This window comes from Zootoca vivipara, chromosome 2 (genome assembly GCF_963506605.1).
Source record: "Zootoca vivipara chromosome 2, rZooViv1.1, whole genome shotgun sequence".
Taxonomy (NCBI): domain Eukaryota; kingdom Metazoa; phylum Chordata; class Lepidosauria; order Squamata; family Lacertidae; genus Zootoca; species Zootoca vivipara.
The window spans coordinates 4,104,457-4,123,121 of NC_083277.1; the positions used below are offsets into that span (position 1 = coordinate 4,104,457).

At 45.1% G+C, this 18,665-nt stretch overlaps 2 protein-coding genes across 2 annotated transcripts; one reads left to right on the forward strand and one right to left on the reverse strand.

Moving 5' to 3' along the window:
• On the forward strand, positions 1-17,392 carry LOC118084270 (zinc finger protein 91-like; the record flags this gene model as incomplete). Its single annotated transcript, XM_060269418.1, has 2 exons — positions 1-1,042; positions 14,720-17,392. Coding segments are annotated over 2 exons (2,232 nt in total), but the record flags the coding sequence as incomplete, so codon positions are not given.
• Positions 5,343-11,969, reverse strand: LOC118081249 (zinc finger protein 883-like). Its single transcript, XM_035107636.2, has 3 exons — positions 11,872-11,969; positions 10,787-10,938; positions 5,343-7,820 (listed from the first exon to the last, which is right to left on the reverse strand). Exons 1-3 carry the CDS (start codon positions 11,967-11,969, stop codon positions 6,277-6,279), a joined length of 1,794 nt encoding a protein of 597 aa, XP_034963527.2. The 3' UTR covers positions 5,343-6,276.
• Positions 17,393-18,665: the final 1,273 nt, after the last annotated feature.

Genomic DNA, 18,665 nt, shown 5'->3' on the forward strand with positions numbered 1-18,665 from the left:
TCTAGCTTGAACTCACACTGCAGAATCCACGCAGAGGAGAAACCAAGTAAATGCTTGGTGTGTGGAAAAAACTTCAGTGACAGCTCAGGCCTAAGATCACATGAAAGAATTCACGCCGGACAGGAATCATACAAATGCTTACAATGTGGAAAGGGTTTCAATGGCCACTCAAACCTTAAAAGACATCACAAAGTCCACTCTGAGGAGAAACCGTATACCTGTTTTGAGTGTGGAAAGAGTTTCAATCACCACTCAAGCCTTAAATCGCATCAACGAATTCACACAGGGGAGAAACCGTATACCTGTTTTGACTGTGGAAAGAGTTTCCGTTGCAGCACAGGTCTTCTAATTCATCGCAGAATTCACACAGGGGAGAAACAGTATAAATGTTTGGAGTGCGGAATGAGCTTCGCTCACAGCTCGAGCCTTACATCTCATCAAAGAATTCACACAGGAGAGAAATCATATAAATGTTCGGAGTGCGGAAGGAGATTTGCTCACCGTGCTAACCTTACTTCACATAAGAGAACCCACACAGGGGAGAAACCATATAAATGCTTGGAATGTGGAAAGAGCTTCAGCCAGAGTCCACACCTTACTTCACATAAGAGAACTCACACTGGTGAGAAGCCGTATAAATGCTTTGAGTGTGGGAAGAGCTTCAGTCAGAGTTCACACCTTACTGTGCATGAGCGAATCCATACAGGAAAAAAACCATATAAATGTGTGACATGTGGAAAGAGCTTTAGTAACTGCACATACCTTGTTTGCCATCGCAGAATCCATACAGGAGAGAAGCCATATAAGTGCTTTGAGTGTGGAAAGAGTTTCAGCCAGGGTACAAGCCTTACATCTCATCAAAAAACTCACAGAGGGGACAAGCAGTATGCATGTCTTGAGTGTGGAAAGAGCTTCAATCACAACTCAAACCTTACATATCATCAAAGAATTCACACAGGGGAGAAACCATATACTTGTTTTGAGTGTGGAATGAACTTCACTAACAGCACAAGCCTTAATTCTCATCAAAGAATTCACACGGGTGAAACCGTATAAATGTTTGGAGTGTGGAAAGAGATTTGCACAGGGATTTAGCCTTATCATAAAAGAACTCACTTGGAATAAACCATATATATGTTTGGAATGTGGGAAAAGATTTGGTCAGATTTCACAACTCATTTTGTATAAGTGAATCAAGATGAAAGAAACATTTAGATGTTTTTAATGAGGATAGCACTTTAATTAGAAGGGCTCACCTTAAGAGCTAGTATGCGGTGTTTGGGCCCAATAGCAGTTCCTCTGTCCAAGATTCTCCTACACATCTGGAAAAAACCTCATTGTCTCTGTGCGATGAACTGCTCCTTCAGAGCAAGTGAGATTAATCCTGTTTAATCTAGCTTCAAAGAGAGAGTGTGATACTATCATAAATTACCGCATAATTATCTCTGTTGACAGAGTGCTGGCAACTGTTTGATAGTCAGCTATTCTCTTTTGTCTAGATTAGTTTTTTATTGTATTATGAAAAGCCTTAATAAAATCCTATTTATTAAAAAGTTATGTAAAAATTATGCTATTTTCTGCCTTTTTTTGACTTTTTTCTTCCTTTGGAATGTTCCTTTAAATTACAGAATTAATCTGATAATTGATCATGTTTGTTTTTGCCTTGGCTGACAGTGAGATAAGCAATGTAGGTTTAAGTGGAAGCCAAGCTGTAGAGGAACAGAGAAAGGCTCTAGTTACAATGAAAACAGGGCAGGATGGAAATTATCCTTCTCTCAGCCACCCTTTCACTGGCTGTCCCATTTACTCTTTCCACCTCCTGCTGGCTCTCCAACGGGACCCTATTTTGGACAGAGGTCACTTGGCAACTGCGCTCCAGGCTCTGGGAACTTCCAGGCTGCGTTACTGCAATGTCTTCTATTTGGAACTTCCCTGAAAGATGACTCAGAAACTTCCATGTGTCCAGATTACTGGCTGGGGTTCCATCTCCCTCTGATATAAATCCTGAGACCTTGTTAAACCACGTGGACCACAGTACAGGGTTGTTGTTGCAAAGGTAACAGGCGAGAAGAGAAACCAGCAAGAAGCGGGAGGTGCAAATGTATCATTTCAGCTTCACAGACCCTGCAGAGACACAAAACTGGTGCCAAGCCCACCCTACTCCATCACAATCGCTTAACTGCAAAATGGCACATTCCTGATATTCCTGCCACGAGTTTAAAGCGAATGGGGAGCAGTTATTTCAGTTGATAGAGTTGAGAGGGGTTTTCGGGAGCGTGAGCGTGTGGGTAGTATTAGTGGATCTTAGAGTGTTCTGAGGAGTTTACTAGAATTATATTATCTAGCCAGTCTTATATGAAACTAAGAATATGATCTAAGAGCTTATACACATGAAACCATTACGCATTTTACATGTCCTCTAGTTTAATAAAGCTTTCTTAAATGTTACGTTAAAAACGAATGTGCCTTGTTATTCCAGTGAAGTATCCTAACTCAAAAGGGTGGTGACTGTAGAGAGGAGGTTAGACTAAACCTGAGGAGCAGGAAAATAGTTTAAAACCTCAAGGTCAAGCCCAGGGAAGACAAGTGCCAGGAAGAAGGTGCCACAAAGTAGCAACAGGCAGCTGAGGTGAACCTTAGGTAAAAGGGAATCCTGACTGTGAGCACAAGGTGGTTCCTGATACACTTGCCGGGAGTTAAAAGGGATACTGAGCCACGTTATTGGGAGAACTGGAACTGTACTTCGATTATTAGCAGACCCCAAACCTAAACAGGCAGTTTATTTGGGAGGAAGAAGGATTAGTGGGTTCTTTGTGAAATAATCAATTTCCTTCAACACTCTGCTAGCTGGTAAAAAGGGAGGCACATTGCATTGGTGGGATCCGCACATGTTAGGTGGGATCATCGCAAGTTTAGTGACAACGCCGGGATTGTCGCAATAATTGGTGGCAACGCCCGGGTTCGTCGCAACAGGCATCCCCAAACTGCGGCCCTCCAGATGTTTTGGCCTACAACTCCCATGATCCCTAGCTAACAGGACCAGTGGTCAGGGATGTTGGGAATTGTAGTGCAAAACATCTGGAGTGCTGAAGTTTGGGGATGCCTGGCTTAGTCTGTGAAAGAAAATATGATGAAGATGATGTATAGATACCATCTTACACTGGTAAAGCTAGCTAAGATTTACCATAAACAAGACAACAAATGTTGGAAATGTAAGAATGTAGAAGGAGCCTTTTACCATATGTGGTGGACATGCCCCCAAGTAAAGAGCTTCTGGGATAAGATTTATAATGAATTGAAGAAAGTGTTGAAAAACATGTTTGTTAAGAAACCAGAAGCTTTTTTCACTTGGGATAATTAGAGAGGAAATACCCAAGAAAGATATTACGGTACATTTTTTCTGTATGCCACAACAGCAGCTAGAATTGTATTAGCAAGTAATTGGAAAACTGAAGATATACTCATGGTGGACGATTGGCAGATGAAGCTGATAGAATTAATGGAACTGTCCGAGCTGACTGGGAGACTCCGGGATCAGGGGGAAGAATCGGTGGAAGAAGATTGGAAGAAATTTAAAGTTTATTTAGAAAAGAATTGCAAGATCAGTAGTTTTTAGCAAAACGGTTGGAAGTAAAAGGAGGCTGTAGAAGAGTGATAGTTAATTTTTTGTGTATTAAGATTTAGTTAAGTGTTATTATTGCATTGAATGTTAAGATTTATTAGAATAGAATTGTATTTTGAGATAAGTACAAGAGATTTCTATTATTGATAAGTCATTAAGAATATTAAGAGTATTAATAGGTTAAGAAATTTTTTAAAAGAAAAAGATTGGAAGTAATATAAAGAAATGCAGTTGGGAGGGAATGGAGGAAGTCGATATAGATTTATGTTAAAAGATTGATTTGATATCTTTTGTTTCTCTGTAGTGTTTGTATTTTGTTGTGTGGTGTAAATTGTGTGTTTTTCTGTGTTGTATGTTTTGTTTTATAAAACCAATAAATATATATTATAAAAAATAAATAAATAAACAAAAACAAAAACAAACAAAATAGTAGCCCAGGTGGAGCAATGGTATGACTCTGTATAGGCAGCTCTCTGTATGCTTGGAACCCCCAGCTATGCTGCAGCAGTTGCTGGTGGTGAGAAATCAATGACATTTTACAGCCAATGGTTCTCCTCTAGCCACATTCAGTGCAAACGCCACCAGGAAATGGACCGTCTACGAGAAAATACCCACAATGGACCCCCAGCCCCCAAGCAGTACAACATTACCAATCTGCTTCGTATCAAAAACCAGGATGAGACTGTGATGTACTGAGAGCGCCCCACGGTTGCCATGCACGACCAACTCAAATCCTGACATTACTTCTGCTGGCTCCTTCCAGTTGTCGTTTCCTTGCTGTAGCAAGAGCTAGCTGAAGACGCTTCCGCAATGGCTTTGGAGGGCTAAAATAAGTTTTTTGAATGAGCCTAGAGGCAACTCAAATAGCGGTCTGAGTTTTGCTTCAGGCTGGGAGAGAGCTGCTGTAAAGATGGGTGCCACGATGAACTTCTTACTATTGTTTATTTCTATGGATCATAGCATTGGGACAGTTGGCATAATTTGATATAAAAAGAGATCCCTGTGATGACCTATTTTGACCCTGGTGCTAATTCTTAGCTTTATTATTATTATTATTATTATTATTATTATTATTATTATTACTACTACTACTACTAGCTGGCCCTGACACGCGTTGCTGTGGGTTAGTCTGTGAAATGGGCCCTCAGAGTCTCCCTTCAGACCCCCCTGTAGGCCCTAAATGGGCCCTCAGAGTCTCCCTTCAGACTCCCCTGTAGGCCCCACTTTGGCTTTGTCTGTGAAATGGGCCCTCAGAGTCCCCCTTCAGACTCCCCTGTAGGCCCCACTTTGGCTTAGTCTCTTAAATGGGCCCTCAAAGTCCCCATTCAGACTCCCCTCTAGGCCCCACTGTGGGTCAGTCTGTGAAATGGGCCCTCAGAGTCCCCCTTCAGACTCCCCTGTAGGCCCTACTTTGGCTTAGTCTGTGAAATGGGCCCTCAGAGTCCCCCTTCAGATTCCTCTGTAGGCCCCACTGGGCTGTTTCCTGTCGGTGGGGAAATCTGCGGAGGGCGGAGATCGTGGATCGGGCGAGATATGAGCGGAGGGCACGGATTGTGGATTGGGTAGTATGGTGAAGGCCAAGACCTATGGGAGGGCTCTCTGGGGAGTGGGGGAATCTCTGGTATATATAGATTATTATCCTTAAAAGTGTTCTGGAAGTTGAGTAAATATTCTCACATCCTCATGCTTAATGTAAAGATCGGCACAGTAATCTTCAAGCAAACTTTATTGCATAGAAGCTACCGCATATACACTCAGGAACCGAATAGCATAACGATTTTTACTAGGGTTACATTCTTTTAACTACCAACTATTTTACAAAAGGTAAACAAAAATGAGCAACAAAAGGTACTTAAAGGAAAAAAATGTTACAGAGGCATAAAGGTATTAGGGAAGTAATAATATCGGCTTACATTTATAAATATTAATAAAATATTAATAATTATTAATAATATATCAATAATTAATATCCTGTTGGGAGCCACCCAGAGTGGCTGGGGAAATCTAGCCAAATGGGTGGGGTATAAATAAATTATTATTATTATTAATCACTCAGCCCAAATACCCCTCCACTCTCCATTGGAATACACTGGCCCCAAACAGTATATAATGGCTTTCAGTGGTTGCCAGCTCGCCATGTCCTCAAATGACCCCCTCTATGGATCTCACCAGCTTTATGCTTCCCTGGACGATGGACCAAGGAATGGGTGGGAGAGGTGCTGTAGCCTTGGTGCCTCAGGTTATTGATGGGGAGATCTCAAGCAAAAGGCACAGCTCTCGGGATCTCGTTTCATTTAAGATTGGTATTCCCTTCTCCTCCCTTACTTGTAGTGTGGGTCTGTTGCCACTCGATCTTCGGGCTTTTTGGCATCAAAAGGGATCCTTTAACTCATTAGATTAAGGTGTCGGTATTTTTTCTTTATTACCCTTGGTGCATAGGATTAAGGGTAAACAAATACAGTACAGTAGTCAGAACAGACACACCTCCTAATTCCAGGAAAATACCCTAATAATGATAATGATGATGATAATAATAATAAAAAAATTATTATTTCCACATGTCAAACTCTTTCCACATGTCAAACAATTAACTGGTTGTTTCCTTTCTGAATAAGTTCATGCACAGTAAGAAGCTCTTTCCACATTTCAAGCATTTACGGCTTCTGTGTGTGGATTTTCTTATGTGAAGTAAGGTGATATCCATGAGCAAAGCTTTTTCCACACTCAGAACAGGTATATGGTTTCTCCCCTGTGTGAATTTTTAGATGCGATGTAAGGCCTGTGCTGTGAACAAAGCTCTTTCCACACTCAAAACATTTATATGGTTGCACCCCTGCGTGAGTTTTTTGATGTGCTGTAAGGCCTGTATCCTGTTTGAAGCTCTTTCCACACTCAAAGCACTTATATGGCTTCTCTCCTGTATGGATTCTGCGATGGCTAACAAGGTATGTGCGGTTACTAAAGCTCTTTCCACACGTCACACATTTATATGGTTTTTCCCCTGTATGGATTCGCTCATGCACAGTAAGGTGTGAACTCTGACTGAAGCTCTTCCCACACTCAAAGCACTTATACGGCTTCTCACCAGTGTGAGTTCTCTTATGTGAAGTAAGGTGTGGACTCTGGCTGAAGCTCTTTCCACATTCCAAGCATTTATATGGTTTCTCCCCTGTGTGGGTTCTCTTATGTGAAGTAAGGTTAGCACGGTGAGCAAATCTCCTTCCACACTCCGAACATTTATATGATTTCTCTCCTGTGTGAATTCTTTGATGAGATGTAAGGCTCGAGCTGTGAGCGAAGCTCATTCCGCACTCCAAACATTTATACGGCTTCTCCCCTGTGTGGATTTTTTGATGAACAAGAAGACCTTGGTTTTGATGGAAGCTCTTTCCACAGTCAAAACAGGTATACGGTTTCTCCCCTGTGTGACTTTTTTGATGATATACAAGGCCTGATCTGTAAGTGAAGCTTTTTCCACAGTCAAAACAGGTATACGGTTTCTCCCCTGTGTGACTTTTTTGATGATATACAAGGCCTGATCTGGAAATGAAGCTTTTTCCACACTCAAAACAAGTATATGGTTTCTCTCCTGTGTGACTTTTTTCATGATCTACAAGGCCTGATCTGTAAATGAAGCTTTTCCCACACTCAAGACAGGTATATGGTTTCTCCCCTCCGTGACTTTTTTGATGTGATTTAAGGCCTGATCTGGAAATGAAGCTTTTTCCACACTCAGAGCAGCTAAGTGATTTCTTCTCGCTGTGGACTTCCTGATGCTGACTAAGATTTGAGTAGTGGCTGAAACTCTTTCCACATTCTAGGCATTCGTAGGATTCCTGTCTTGCATGAATTCTTTTATGTGATTTTAGACCTGAGCTGTCACTGAAGTTCTCTCCACACACCAAGCATTTACACGGTTTCTCCTCTGTGTGGATTCTGCAGGGTGAGTTGAAGCTAGATTTGAATGGTTTGCCACATGAAGGGCTTTCATTTGTGCTCTTCCCCTTGTGATGCTTTTTCTGGATGGGGATTTGATGGCCATTATCAGTCTGCATCAAAAAGCCTTTATTCCTCCCATTTTCTTCCAGGCTTTTCACCTGTGATCTTGTTTCCTCTTGATCTTGGAAGGTCCTTCCTTTGACTTCATGCTTGGTTCTTTCTGATGAGCCCCAAGAACGAGGACTATCCTGTTCATCACCTGCCAAAAATAAGGGAAGATTACAATTAAAAGTGTAATCCAAATTACAATCCTAGTGATACTTTCTGTAACATGATGATGATGATTAATAATAATAATAATAATAATAATAATAATATTCATATCCCACACATCTGGCTGGGTTTCTGCAGTTACTCTGGGCAGCTTACAGCATATTTATAACATTGTAAAACATCAAAAATTACAAACGTCCTGGTACAGAGCTGCCTCCAGATGTCTTCTAAAGGTTATGTTGTTCTTTATCTCCTTGACACCTGAAGGGAGGGCGTTCCATAGGGACAGCGCCGCTCCTGAGAAGGCCTTTTGTCTGGTTCCCTGTAACTTCCCTTCTTGCAGTGAGGAAACCAGCAGAAGACCCTGGGAGCTGGACCTCAGTGTCTGGGGTTGAGCAATGGGGGTGGAGATGCTCCTTCGGGTCTACAGGGCCGAGGCCATTTACCGCTTTAAAGGTCAGCACCAACACTTTGAATTGTGCTCAGAAACGTACTAGGAGCCTTATATCCTATAAGGCCAGTGTTATATGGTCCTGGCAACTGCTCCCAGTCACCAGCTGAGCTGCCACATTCTGGATTAATTGTAGTTTCCGAGTCACCTTCAAAGGTAGCCCCAAGGAGAGCACAATGCAGTAGTCCAAGCAGGGCAGTCTTGAGCAGGTCGGGCGCCCTGGCGCTGAGGCGTGGAGATCGTTTAGGGCTTTAAAGGTCAGCACCAACAGTTTGAATTGCGCTTGGAAACATACTGGGAGTCAAAGCATTGCTGTAGTCCAAGCGGGAGATAAGCAGAGCATGTACCACAATCTGTGTGCAGGCAGGGTTTCAGCCTGTGTACCTGTCATGAATGAGTCAGCCCAGACAGCTCCTAGTGAAGGGAGTAGCCAGGGAGAGGGCTGACTGCCAGACAAGAAGGGCATAGCCCAGCGTCAATTCCCTCACCTTTAGGAATGCCAGCTGATAAGGAGCCAGAGCCCTGCCAACACTCTTGAGAACTGGCAAATACCATAATAAAAAATTCCTTCCAGTAGCACCTTAGAGACCAACTAAGTTTGTCATTAGTATGAGCTTTCGTGTGCATGCACACTTCTTCAGATACACTGAAACAGAAGTCACCAGACCCTTATGTATAGTCAGAGGGTGGGGAGGGGTATTACTCAGAAGGGTAGTGGGAATGGGTGATTGGCTGATAAGATAAGATAAGATATCTTTATTGTCATTGTCCCCTTGCGGGAACAACGAAATTATTCGGTTGCTACATCCACTCCGATAAAGCATTCCGCATAATCCAAAATTATAAAAACCTAATTAAAAACAGTAAATGTAATACAAAATAACAAGTAAAATAAGATGACTTCAAAGTCCAGGCTTTCCATTACCACTTCCATAGGAGTGGTAAACCTGTTGATGACTGTTAACGACTGTTAACAACTGCAATTGGTCTTGCAGGAAAAAGCAAGGGCTGAGGTGCTAAAGAAAGCTTGATCATGTGTAATAAGAATCCAGTGTTCTTATTCAGACCAGGTCTCTGCATGGTTTTAAGCTTGGTAATGAGTTGCAATTCAGCAACTTCTCTTTCCAGTCTGTTTCTGAATTTTTTTGTAATAAAACAGCTACTTTGAGATCTTGTATAGAATGTCCTGGGAGATTGAAGTGTTCTCCTCCTGGTTTCTCTGTCTTGTGATTCCTGATGTCAGATTTATGTCCATTTATCCTTTGGCATAGGGTTTGGCCTGTTTGTCCAATATAGAGAGCTGAAGGGCACCGGTGGCATTTGATGGCATACACAATATTAGAAGATGAGCAATTAAATAGTCCTGAGATGGTATGTTTTATGTTGTTGGGGCCAGTGATGGTGTTGTCCGGGTGTATGAGGCAGCAAAGTTGGCATCTGGGTTTATTGCAGGCTCTGGTACCAGTGTCCATGTTAAGTCTGGTGGTGGTATTATTGTGGGTGAGGAGTTGTTTAAGATTGGGTCAGGCCTCCGCCAGGACCAGTCATTCCAGGAATCACTGTGTGGGCCATGCTACGACTCCTGGGTGGGAACAGCGAGCAAGTGTGCGTGCTCATAGACTCTGGAGCATCGACTGACTTTATAGATGTGAACTTAATGTAGAGGTTGGGGTTAGCCATGCAGAAGCTAGAACCCCGCTTGAATTGAAAACCATAGATGAGTGGCCCTTGTTGTCCGGACGCATCGCAGGAGCCACGATGCCTGTAGGCTTAGAGTTACTGGGATACAGAGAGACAATTGCTTTCCACATCACGAGATTACCCATGTACCCGGTAGTGCTGGGCATGTCGTGGTTGTCCAAGTGCAACATTGTGATTGCTTGGGGAAAGAGATCGATGACATTTGCTGAAAACTGAACAGAGAGCCTGGAGATAGAGAACCTGTATAGACCACAGCAACTCCCCCTCCCCAACCCTTGAGTCTGGCCTGATGCTGCACTGAGTGGGCACAGCTGGGTGAGACCAACTCCACCCTCTTCACGCACCCAGGTTTCAGTGATACAGGCCAGATCAGCCTCCTCATCCATACTCAGATCATGGACGAGGGAGATTTTATTCTGGGCCGACCTGGTGTTCAACAGCCGCAGTTGCAGACCCGAAGGCTGGCTGATATATAACTGCCTGTGCCGTGTGCCTCTTACCCAGCCTGCCCCTCCTCCCACACCATACCTCCCCCTATCCATAACCACTGAAATGGGCCTCCCCCTGCTTCTCCCCTCCCAGGCACACCCCACAAAACGCCCTTATAACACTTAAAAACAGTTTAATCACTAAAAAACAAAAAACAAACAAACCCAATTTATAAGCATAAGCAAAACAGGCTCTCAGCAGTGTGGTATCTTTTATCTCTCACAGCCCAGAGCTCTGGCCCTTTTCTTGCCAGATTGCTTTCCCACTGCCAACATCCCTCCATGTCCCCATCTCCATTCCCTGGAACTCACCAGATCTCTCTGAGGGTCCTGGGAGAGAACGGTCAGAAGTTGTGGGAGGCAGCCTGACTAGGTCCACCGTCCATCTTCCTCCTTCCATCCTTGCTAGGTTTGCAGGATCAGCCTCTTCCATCCTTTCTGAAGAGCTCAGAAGCTGCAGGTTCCTGGGAGGGACGAAGAAGCAAAGGGAGCCTCAGAGCCCCTGCCGGCATTTTGCTGGTGAATGATAACCCAGCCTAGGTGTGGAGCTCCCACTTTCCATGAAAAAGAGGGGCACCTTCCTCCTGGACCCCACCATGCGAGGAAAGTGGAGTCGTGCCTGAAAGAGGATCTTCTTCCCACCACCATTAAAAACATCCCTTTCCCTTTTTGCCAGCCTGGAGCTGCGACTCGGCTGCCTCCCTCTGTTCCTCCTTGTCCTGCATCCCCACTTTAGGGGAAGGGGCTGTAGTTCGGGGGCAGAGCATCTCCTCAGCAGACAGAAATCCCAAGATTCAATCCTAAGGCAGGGATGAGACTCTGTGCCTGAAAACCCCTTGCTAAGGGGGAACAAGGCTATTTGTAGGCAGCTCACTGAGCTTGGAGCCCCCAGTTCTGCTGCATGCGTTCATTATACAGCTAATGGTTCTCCTCTTCCCATCCTTAAAGTCTACCCTCCTTCATCTCTCCCAACACCTTGATACAGAGAGACTGTGCCCTCTTGGGTGCCTTCATCCTGAACCCCAAAGGCATCGAAGAAGAAAAAATAACCCATGCCGTGTACTGTAGTGTTGAAACGAGTTTCCAGCTGATCCTGCCCTCTTTCCCCTTAATTTTTCCAAAACACCAATGCCTCCCTCCTCCTCTTCCGAGTCATCCTGCCCCCTTTCCTTTGGGGGGGGTTCATCCTGCCCCACCGTAAAACTGCCTCTTTCCCCGCCTTGTCTTCTTGCCTTGCTCTCCTCCTGCCCCCCCCTGAATTGGGGGGGGGGCAGCCGAACGCATGCTCCCTCCCGCCGCTGCCTCTTTGCAAAACTGCCTTCTCCAGTAGGGCTTCTCTCCTGCAAATCAGCTGCTCTGATCTGGCACCCCCCCTTTTTTTTACCCCTTTTCCCTACCTTGCAAAAGCACAGTTTTCTGCGCTGCAGAATCTCCTCCCTCGCAGCTTTTTAAATGCAGGAGGATGTGACCAACGGAGGAGGAAGTCCTCCGTCATAATATAATCGCTGCCTTTAACCCTTGAAGAGCCAGTGTCTCTCCCACCCCACCCCCCGAACTGTATGGTGCTGGGAACATTGCGGGTTCTGCCTACGGGACCCCACAAAGCGCCCCCCTCCTTGACAGAGTCCCTTGGAGGGAACACTCGTATAACGAGAGAGAGAGAGAGAGAGAGAGAGAGAGAGAGAGAGAGAGAGAGAGAGAGAGAGAGAGAGAGAGAGAGAATTCCGGGGGCGGGGCATCCGGTTAGGTTGCAACAGATTGTAATGGATTGCTTTGAAATAACTTCAGCAACAGATGGGGGGGGAGAAAACACTCCCAACCGCCCTGTAATTTTGCCAGAACAAAGGTATCAACCCTATTTAATGGGGTCCCCTGAAGCAGAATCCGCAGTGTCCCCAGCACCTTACAGTTTGGGTGGGTGGGGGTGGGGTGGGTGGGGGTTTGGGAGAAATACTGGCTCTTCGAGGGTTAAAGGCTGCGCTGATATTACGACAGAGGATTTCCTGGGGGAGGGAGAGAGTGTCACTTCCTCCTCCCTTTGTCACACGTGCGAGGGAGGAGATTCGGCAGAGCGAAAGACTACATTCTGCAAGGTAGGAAAATGGGGGTGTTTTTAAGGGGGTGGGGGGGCTCCCGTGTCAGAGCAGCTGCTTTGCAGGAGAGAAGCCCCCCGGGATAGGAGCATGCATGGGGTTGCACCCCACAGCTGAGCCCCGAAAGAGCAAAGGGCCCCGAGTCGTGCAAGGGCGGCCCAGGAGGAGAGAGAGCAAGGCAAGAAGGCAAGCCAGCGGGGGGGGGGGGAGAAGCAGTTGTGGGGTGCAGTAGGAAACCCCTCCCCAAAGGAAAGGAGGCAGGATGGCTCGGGGAAGAGGCATGGATGTTTTGGAGAAAGAGAAGTCAATGCTCGGTAAAGAGGGCAGAATTAGGCCAATGGGGGTGCCCTTGGGGCTTGGAGGAGGGGGGACTTTCTGCCTGCTGAGGAGATGCTCTGTCCCTTGAGCTACAGCCCCTTCCCCTAATGTGGGGTTGGGGGAGGAGGAGGAGGAATGGAGGGAGGCAGCCCTGTCACAGCTCCAGGCTGGCAGAGAGGAAAGGAAAGGGATGTTTTTAATGGTGGTGGGAGGAAGATCCTCTTTCAGATCCACTTTCCTGGCATGGTGGGGTTCAGGAGGGGGGCGCTTCTCTTTAATGCAAGTGGGAACTCCACACCTAGGCAGGCTTTTCATTCACCAACAAAATACCTTGGGCGGAAAAATACCTGCAGGGCCTCTGAGGCTCCCTTTGCTTCTTCCTCCCTCCCTCCCAGGAACCTGCAGCTTCTGAGCTCCTCGGGTAGATTGACAGAGGCTGGTCCTGCAAACCTAGCGAGGATGGAAGAAGGAAGATGGACGGTTGACCTGGTCAGGCTGTCTTCCGCCACCTCTGACTGTTCTCTCCCAGGACCCTCAGAGAGATCTGGTGAGTTCTGGGCAATGGAGATGGGGGCATGGAGGGATAGAGAGTGGAAACAAGGAAAATCCCTTCAGGCTCCCTTTGCTTCTGCCTCCCTCCGAGGAACCTGCAGCTTGTCTAAACTTCTGAGTTCTGCAAAATAGTTTCAAAGAGGTGGGATCTGTGATCCTAGAAATGACCTGAGCTGGGGCGCCCCACCTCCAGCACCACCTGAGGCTGGGGGAGGTCAGATGAGTTCCAGGGGGTGGAGGGCATTAATTAATTTATGTCTCTTTTTATGCATATTGTGTTTTTTTAATGATGTTAGCCACTCCGCGTCCGGCCTCGGCCAGAGAGGGTGGGATACAAAAAATATTGTTGTTGTTGTTGTTGTTGTTGTTGTTGTTGCTGTTGTTGTTTTTATTGTTATTATTACAGTGGTACCTCTACTTACGAATGTTTCTACTTACAAATGGAGCTCCGTCCGCCATCTTGGATGAGGTTTTCTACTTACAAATTTTTAGATAGGGTTGCTTCTACTTATGAATTTTTTCTCCCAATGCATTCCTATAGGATTTGACTTTTTTTTCTCCCAATGCATTCCTATAGGTAAGTCGATTTTTTTCGACTTACGAATGTGGGTTCGGAACGCATTAAATTCGTAAGTAGAGGTACCACTGTATTATTATTCTCCTGAGGATGTGACTGCAAAGGATATTATCAGGAGCCTGAAAGTGTAGTGCTGATTGCTCCTTGGCACCTGAGACTGTCTGTCAGTGCAGGTCAGCTGATGGTGGCTAATGGATTGAGGTTGAATCCTGACTCCCTGTGGTGACTCCCTGGTCCTGAACAGGATAAATAGGTACAGCTATGGCGGGAAGGTAAACAGTGTTTCTGTGCGCTCTGGTTTCTGTCACGGTGTTCTGTTGCGCCAGAAGCAATTCAGTCCTGCTGGCCACATGACCCAGAAAGCTGTCTGTGGGCAACGCCGGCTCCCTTGGCCTGAAAGTGAGACGAGCGCCACATCCCCATAGTCACCTTTCCTTGGACTTAACCATCCAGGGCACCTTTACCTTCATAAATGCTGTAAGCTGCCCCGTGTGGCTGGGGAAACGCAGCCAGATGGGTGAGGTATAAATAATAAAATCTTTATCATCATTTGTTACAGAATGTCTCACTAGGATTGTGATTTGCCTTACATTTTTAATTGTGATTTTCCCTTAACTTCAGCAGGTGATGAACAGGACAGTCATCGTACTCTGGTCTCATCAGAACGTAAATCTAGCTTGAACTCACACTGCAGAATCCACGCAGAGGAGAAACCGTGTAAATGCTTGGTGTGTGGAAAGAGCTTCAGTGACAGCTCAGACCTAAAATCACATGAAAGAATTCACGCCGGACAGGAATCATACAAATGCTTACAATGTGGAAAGGGTTTCAATCGCCACTCATACCTTAAAAGACATCACAAAGTCCACTCTGAGGAGAAACCGTATACCTGTTTTGAGTGTGGGAAGAGATTTAGTTGCAACAAATACCTTAGAAAACATCAAAAAATTCACACAGGGGGAAAACCGTATACCTGTTTTGAGTGTGGGAAGAGATTCAGTCGCAACAGAAACCTTACAGAACATCAAAATATTCACACAGGGGAGAAACCGTATACCTGTTTTGACTGTGGAAAGACCTTCCGTCTCAGCGCAAGCCTTACGTCGCATCAAAAAATACACACAGGGGAGAAGCTGTATAAATGTTGTGAGTGCGGAATGAGCTTCGCTCACAGCGCAAGCCTTACGTCTCATCAAAAAATCCACACAGGGGAGAAGCCGTATAAATGTTTGGAGTGCGGAATGAGCTTCCCTCACAGCTCGAGCCTTACATCTCATCAAAAAATTCACACCGGAGAGAAATCATATAGCTGTTTGGAGTGCGGAAGAAACTTTGCCCATCTAATTAGCCTTACTTTACACAAGAGAACCCACACAGGGGAGAAACCATATAAATGCTTGGAATGTGGAAAGAGTTTCCGTCAGAGTGCACACCTTAGTTCACATCGGAGAACTCATACCGGTGAGAAGCCATATAAATGCTCAGAGTGTGGAAAGAGCTTCAGTCAGAGTTCACACCTTACTGTGCATTTGCGATACCATACAGGGGAAAAACCATATAAGTGTGTGACGTGTGGAAAGGGTTTCTGTACTAACACAGAACTTATTTGCCATCGCAGGATCCATACAGGGGAGAAGCCATATAAGTGCTTTGAGTGTGGAAAGAGCTTCAGCCAGGGTATTAGCCTTCGTATACATCAAAAAATCCACAGAGGTGAAAAACCGTATGCATGTTTTGAGTGTGGAAAGAGCTTTGGCCAGAGTTCAAGCCTTAGCGCACATCTGAGAATTCACAGAGGGGAAAAGCCGTATTCTTGTTCTGAATGTGGAAAGACCTTTACTTGCAGCTCTAACCTTCGTTCTCATCATAAAATGCACGCGGGAAAGAAACCATAAAGATGCTTGCAATATAGTGGAAAATTTGGTTTATAACCATTCAAGAATTCATAGAAGCAAGAAGCCACAACAAACTCACACCAAGTTAAAAGTATTCACATTTTTTCTCTGAAAATATAAGAGGGTGTGTCCTAGCCAGCAGCAAAGCTCAAGAACTGTTTCTCTCGTTCTTGGGTGTCTGTAGTGCATCTCAGAAGCCTCCTCAGGCCATTGTGACAGCATTTCAAATCCTGTGAGTCGTTCTGTTCTTTTTTAAAAAGAGGAATTCAAGAAGCTGAGCGAGTCACAGAAATGAACTGGAGGATGTTGACTGTAAGGAACAGCTTTGAATATACAGTAGACGAAAGGAAGGACTAATATTTTCAAACTCTGTATGAAAGTATCTAATCTGGAAAAAGAACATGGACAGGCCCTAACATTCATGTGCTGCTTGTCAACTCCAGCAGGCTTTTGGCTGGTGCTCCAGGAGACAAGATGGCTCCTTCTCAAAGACCCTTAGTCGTTTCCAGTGAACTAGTTCATTAAGTAAAGAAGGTCAGGATTTATTGATTTGTTTTGTAATAGCCGGGTAGTTTAGAAATGTTTATAGTGATTGTGCATTCCCTTTCTTTGTTCCAGCGGTGTCCCACATTCTCCTTGCACTTTGTAGATGGATGACAAAGGAGTAGGAATTACTCTTGTATTATTAAGGGGATCACGGAATCCATAGAATTTCCCGCTTTGCAGATTCAACCAGTCTAACTCTGATCTTCTAAAACGTTAAGGGCTTCTCAAAACTTCAGTTGTTTTCTTTGCTCAACAGAGGGGTCCATAAATAAACTCTTAGAACCACTCCTTCCAACTTAGCCAGGGATATTTCAAGCATACAAATCTTCAGGATAAACTTTGGTAGGAGTAGGAGGCCGCATGCCTGGAGTTCATTACATGCACAGTTAGTGCCAACTAATGTAGATCAACTCAGTCGGCAGCTGTCTATGCAGAGCGTTAAAATATATCAAACACTAATGGATTATCACAGGAAGGAAGGCGGAAATCCAGTTTTCATTTTGGAAATTTTAACCTACTTCTGTTCATATAATCGGATGCCTCTGGTTTTTAGGCCAGGGAAGAATTAAAACAATGCATGGCTCCATTTTGAGAACTGGATTTGGTGTTCATCTCAGAGTGAAGAAAAGTTACTTAAAAGGGTGTGTGTGTGTTAAAATTTTGATTTTGAAATACAGTAGACACTAATAGCTAAAGAAATAAAGGAATTTCTACAATAAGCAATCATTGTGTGCCTGTGCATATTTGGGGACAGGGGGAGGAGGTTGAAGGAAGGACTGGGGGTTTCAAAGAAAATAGCTGCTCTCTTCAGAGCTCAGACAGAAGGATAAGCAACATGGAACGAGGACAACATGGAAAGAGGAGCTGCGTTGAAGTCAGCAGCTTTGCAGGGGTGGATTGGGACCACTGCTGTTTATTTTGGACATTTAATACTTCTCCATTCAGTCAAATGATTTCTACACCAGTCAGATGGTTGGTGCTTTAAGGGAGCCCCTTGATGGCTGTGCAAATCCGCGGTTGTCTTCGTAAGTCGAGGTTTTCGGTTGTCTAAGCGCTGCTATGGTGCATGCACGAAGCGAGATTTCACACTTCTGAGCATGCGCCGACTGCGCGCGCCGGGCGGACTTCCGGAGGCTTCGACTTCGGAAGTCGAATTCTTCGGAAGTCGAAGCCTTCGGATGTCGAGGTATGACTGTATCTCCTTCGCCAAGGAAGCAATTCTCTCTTGCTGTCTGCCAAAATATGGATACAGTATATACCAGGACAATCTGCACTGCCTCTTGGTCTGAGGAATTGTCTGTGGTGTTTTGGCCAGAGAGCAGAGATTGGGTTGAGATCACCAAGCTGCCCTTCAGCTTCCCTCACTGAGCTGAGGGATGTGGTGGTGGTGGAGAACCCTCTCGTGATGGTGTTTGGGGTGGCATCCATGCTGAGGCTGCCTCAAATAGGCCTGTCATTGTGGGACTTCATGGCCTTCTTGACAACCATGGGGCTGTCTCAGGGTCCCAGTGGCTCAACACATGTGGCTGAACCAGGGCTTTTTTTCCAGCTAGAATTCGTGGGAACTCAGTCACGGCTCCTGTCCTCTCAGGTAGGTGCCATTGACATTACTGTATAAGAGAACGCTGAACAAGTGCTCCATTTGTCTTCCTCCCACCAAAAGAGTGGATTGGGCGCCACCTAGAGTGGCTGGAGGAACCCAGGCAGATAGGCGGCATGTAAACAAAAAAATTATGTGTGTATGTATTTATTATTATTATTATTATTTAGATAATATAGGAATGTTTTGTATGCATCCTGAATAATTTCTCAAGAGTTCAGTACTAACCGGTACATCATCATACTGTAATTTTTTAAAAGAAGAATTGGTCAGGATCAGGCCAAAGATAGATGATCCCCTTGTTGCTCCTTCCACGTTCTGAGAAATGAAATTGTTGGAGAAGCGATGGAGGAAATTGTTGGAACGATGAGAGAGAGAGAGAGAGAGAGAGAGAGAGAGGGAGGGAGGAAATCGGGGGGCGGGGCGGCGTCCTGTTAGGCTGCACTAGATTGCAGTGGACTACTTTGAAATAACTTCAGTAACAATTTTTTTTTGGGGGGGTCACCCCCAACCGCCCTGTATTTTCCCAGAAACCACCACCTTATGAGTTTGGGTTGGGGGTGGGTGAGATACTGGCACTTCAAGGGTTAAAGGCAGCGATTATATTACT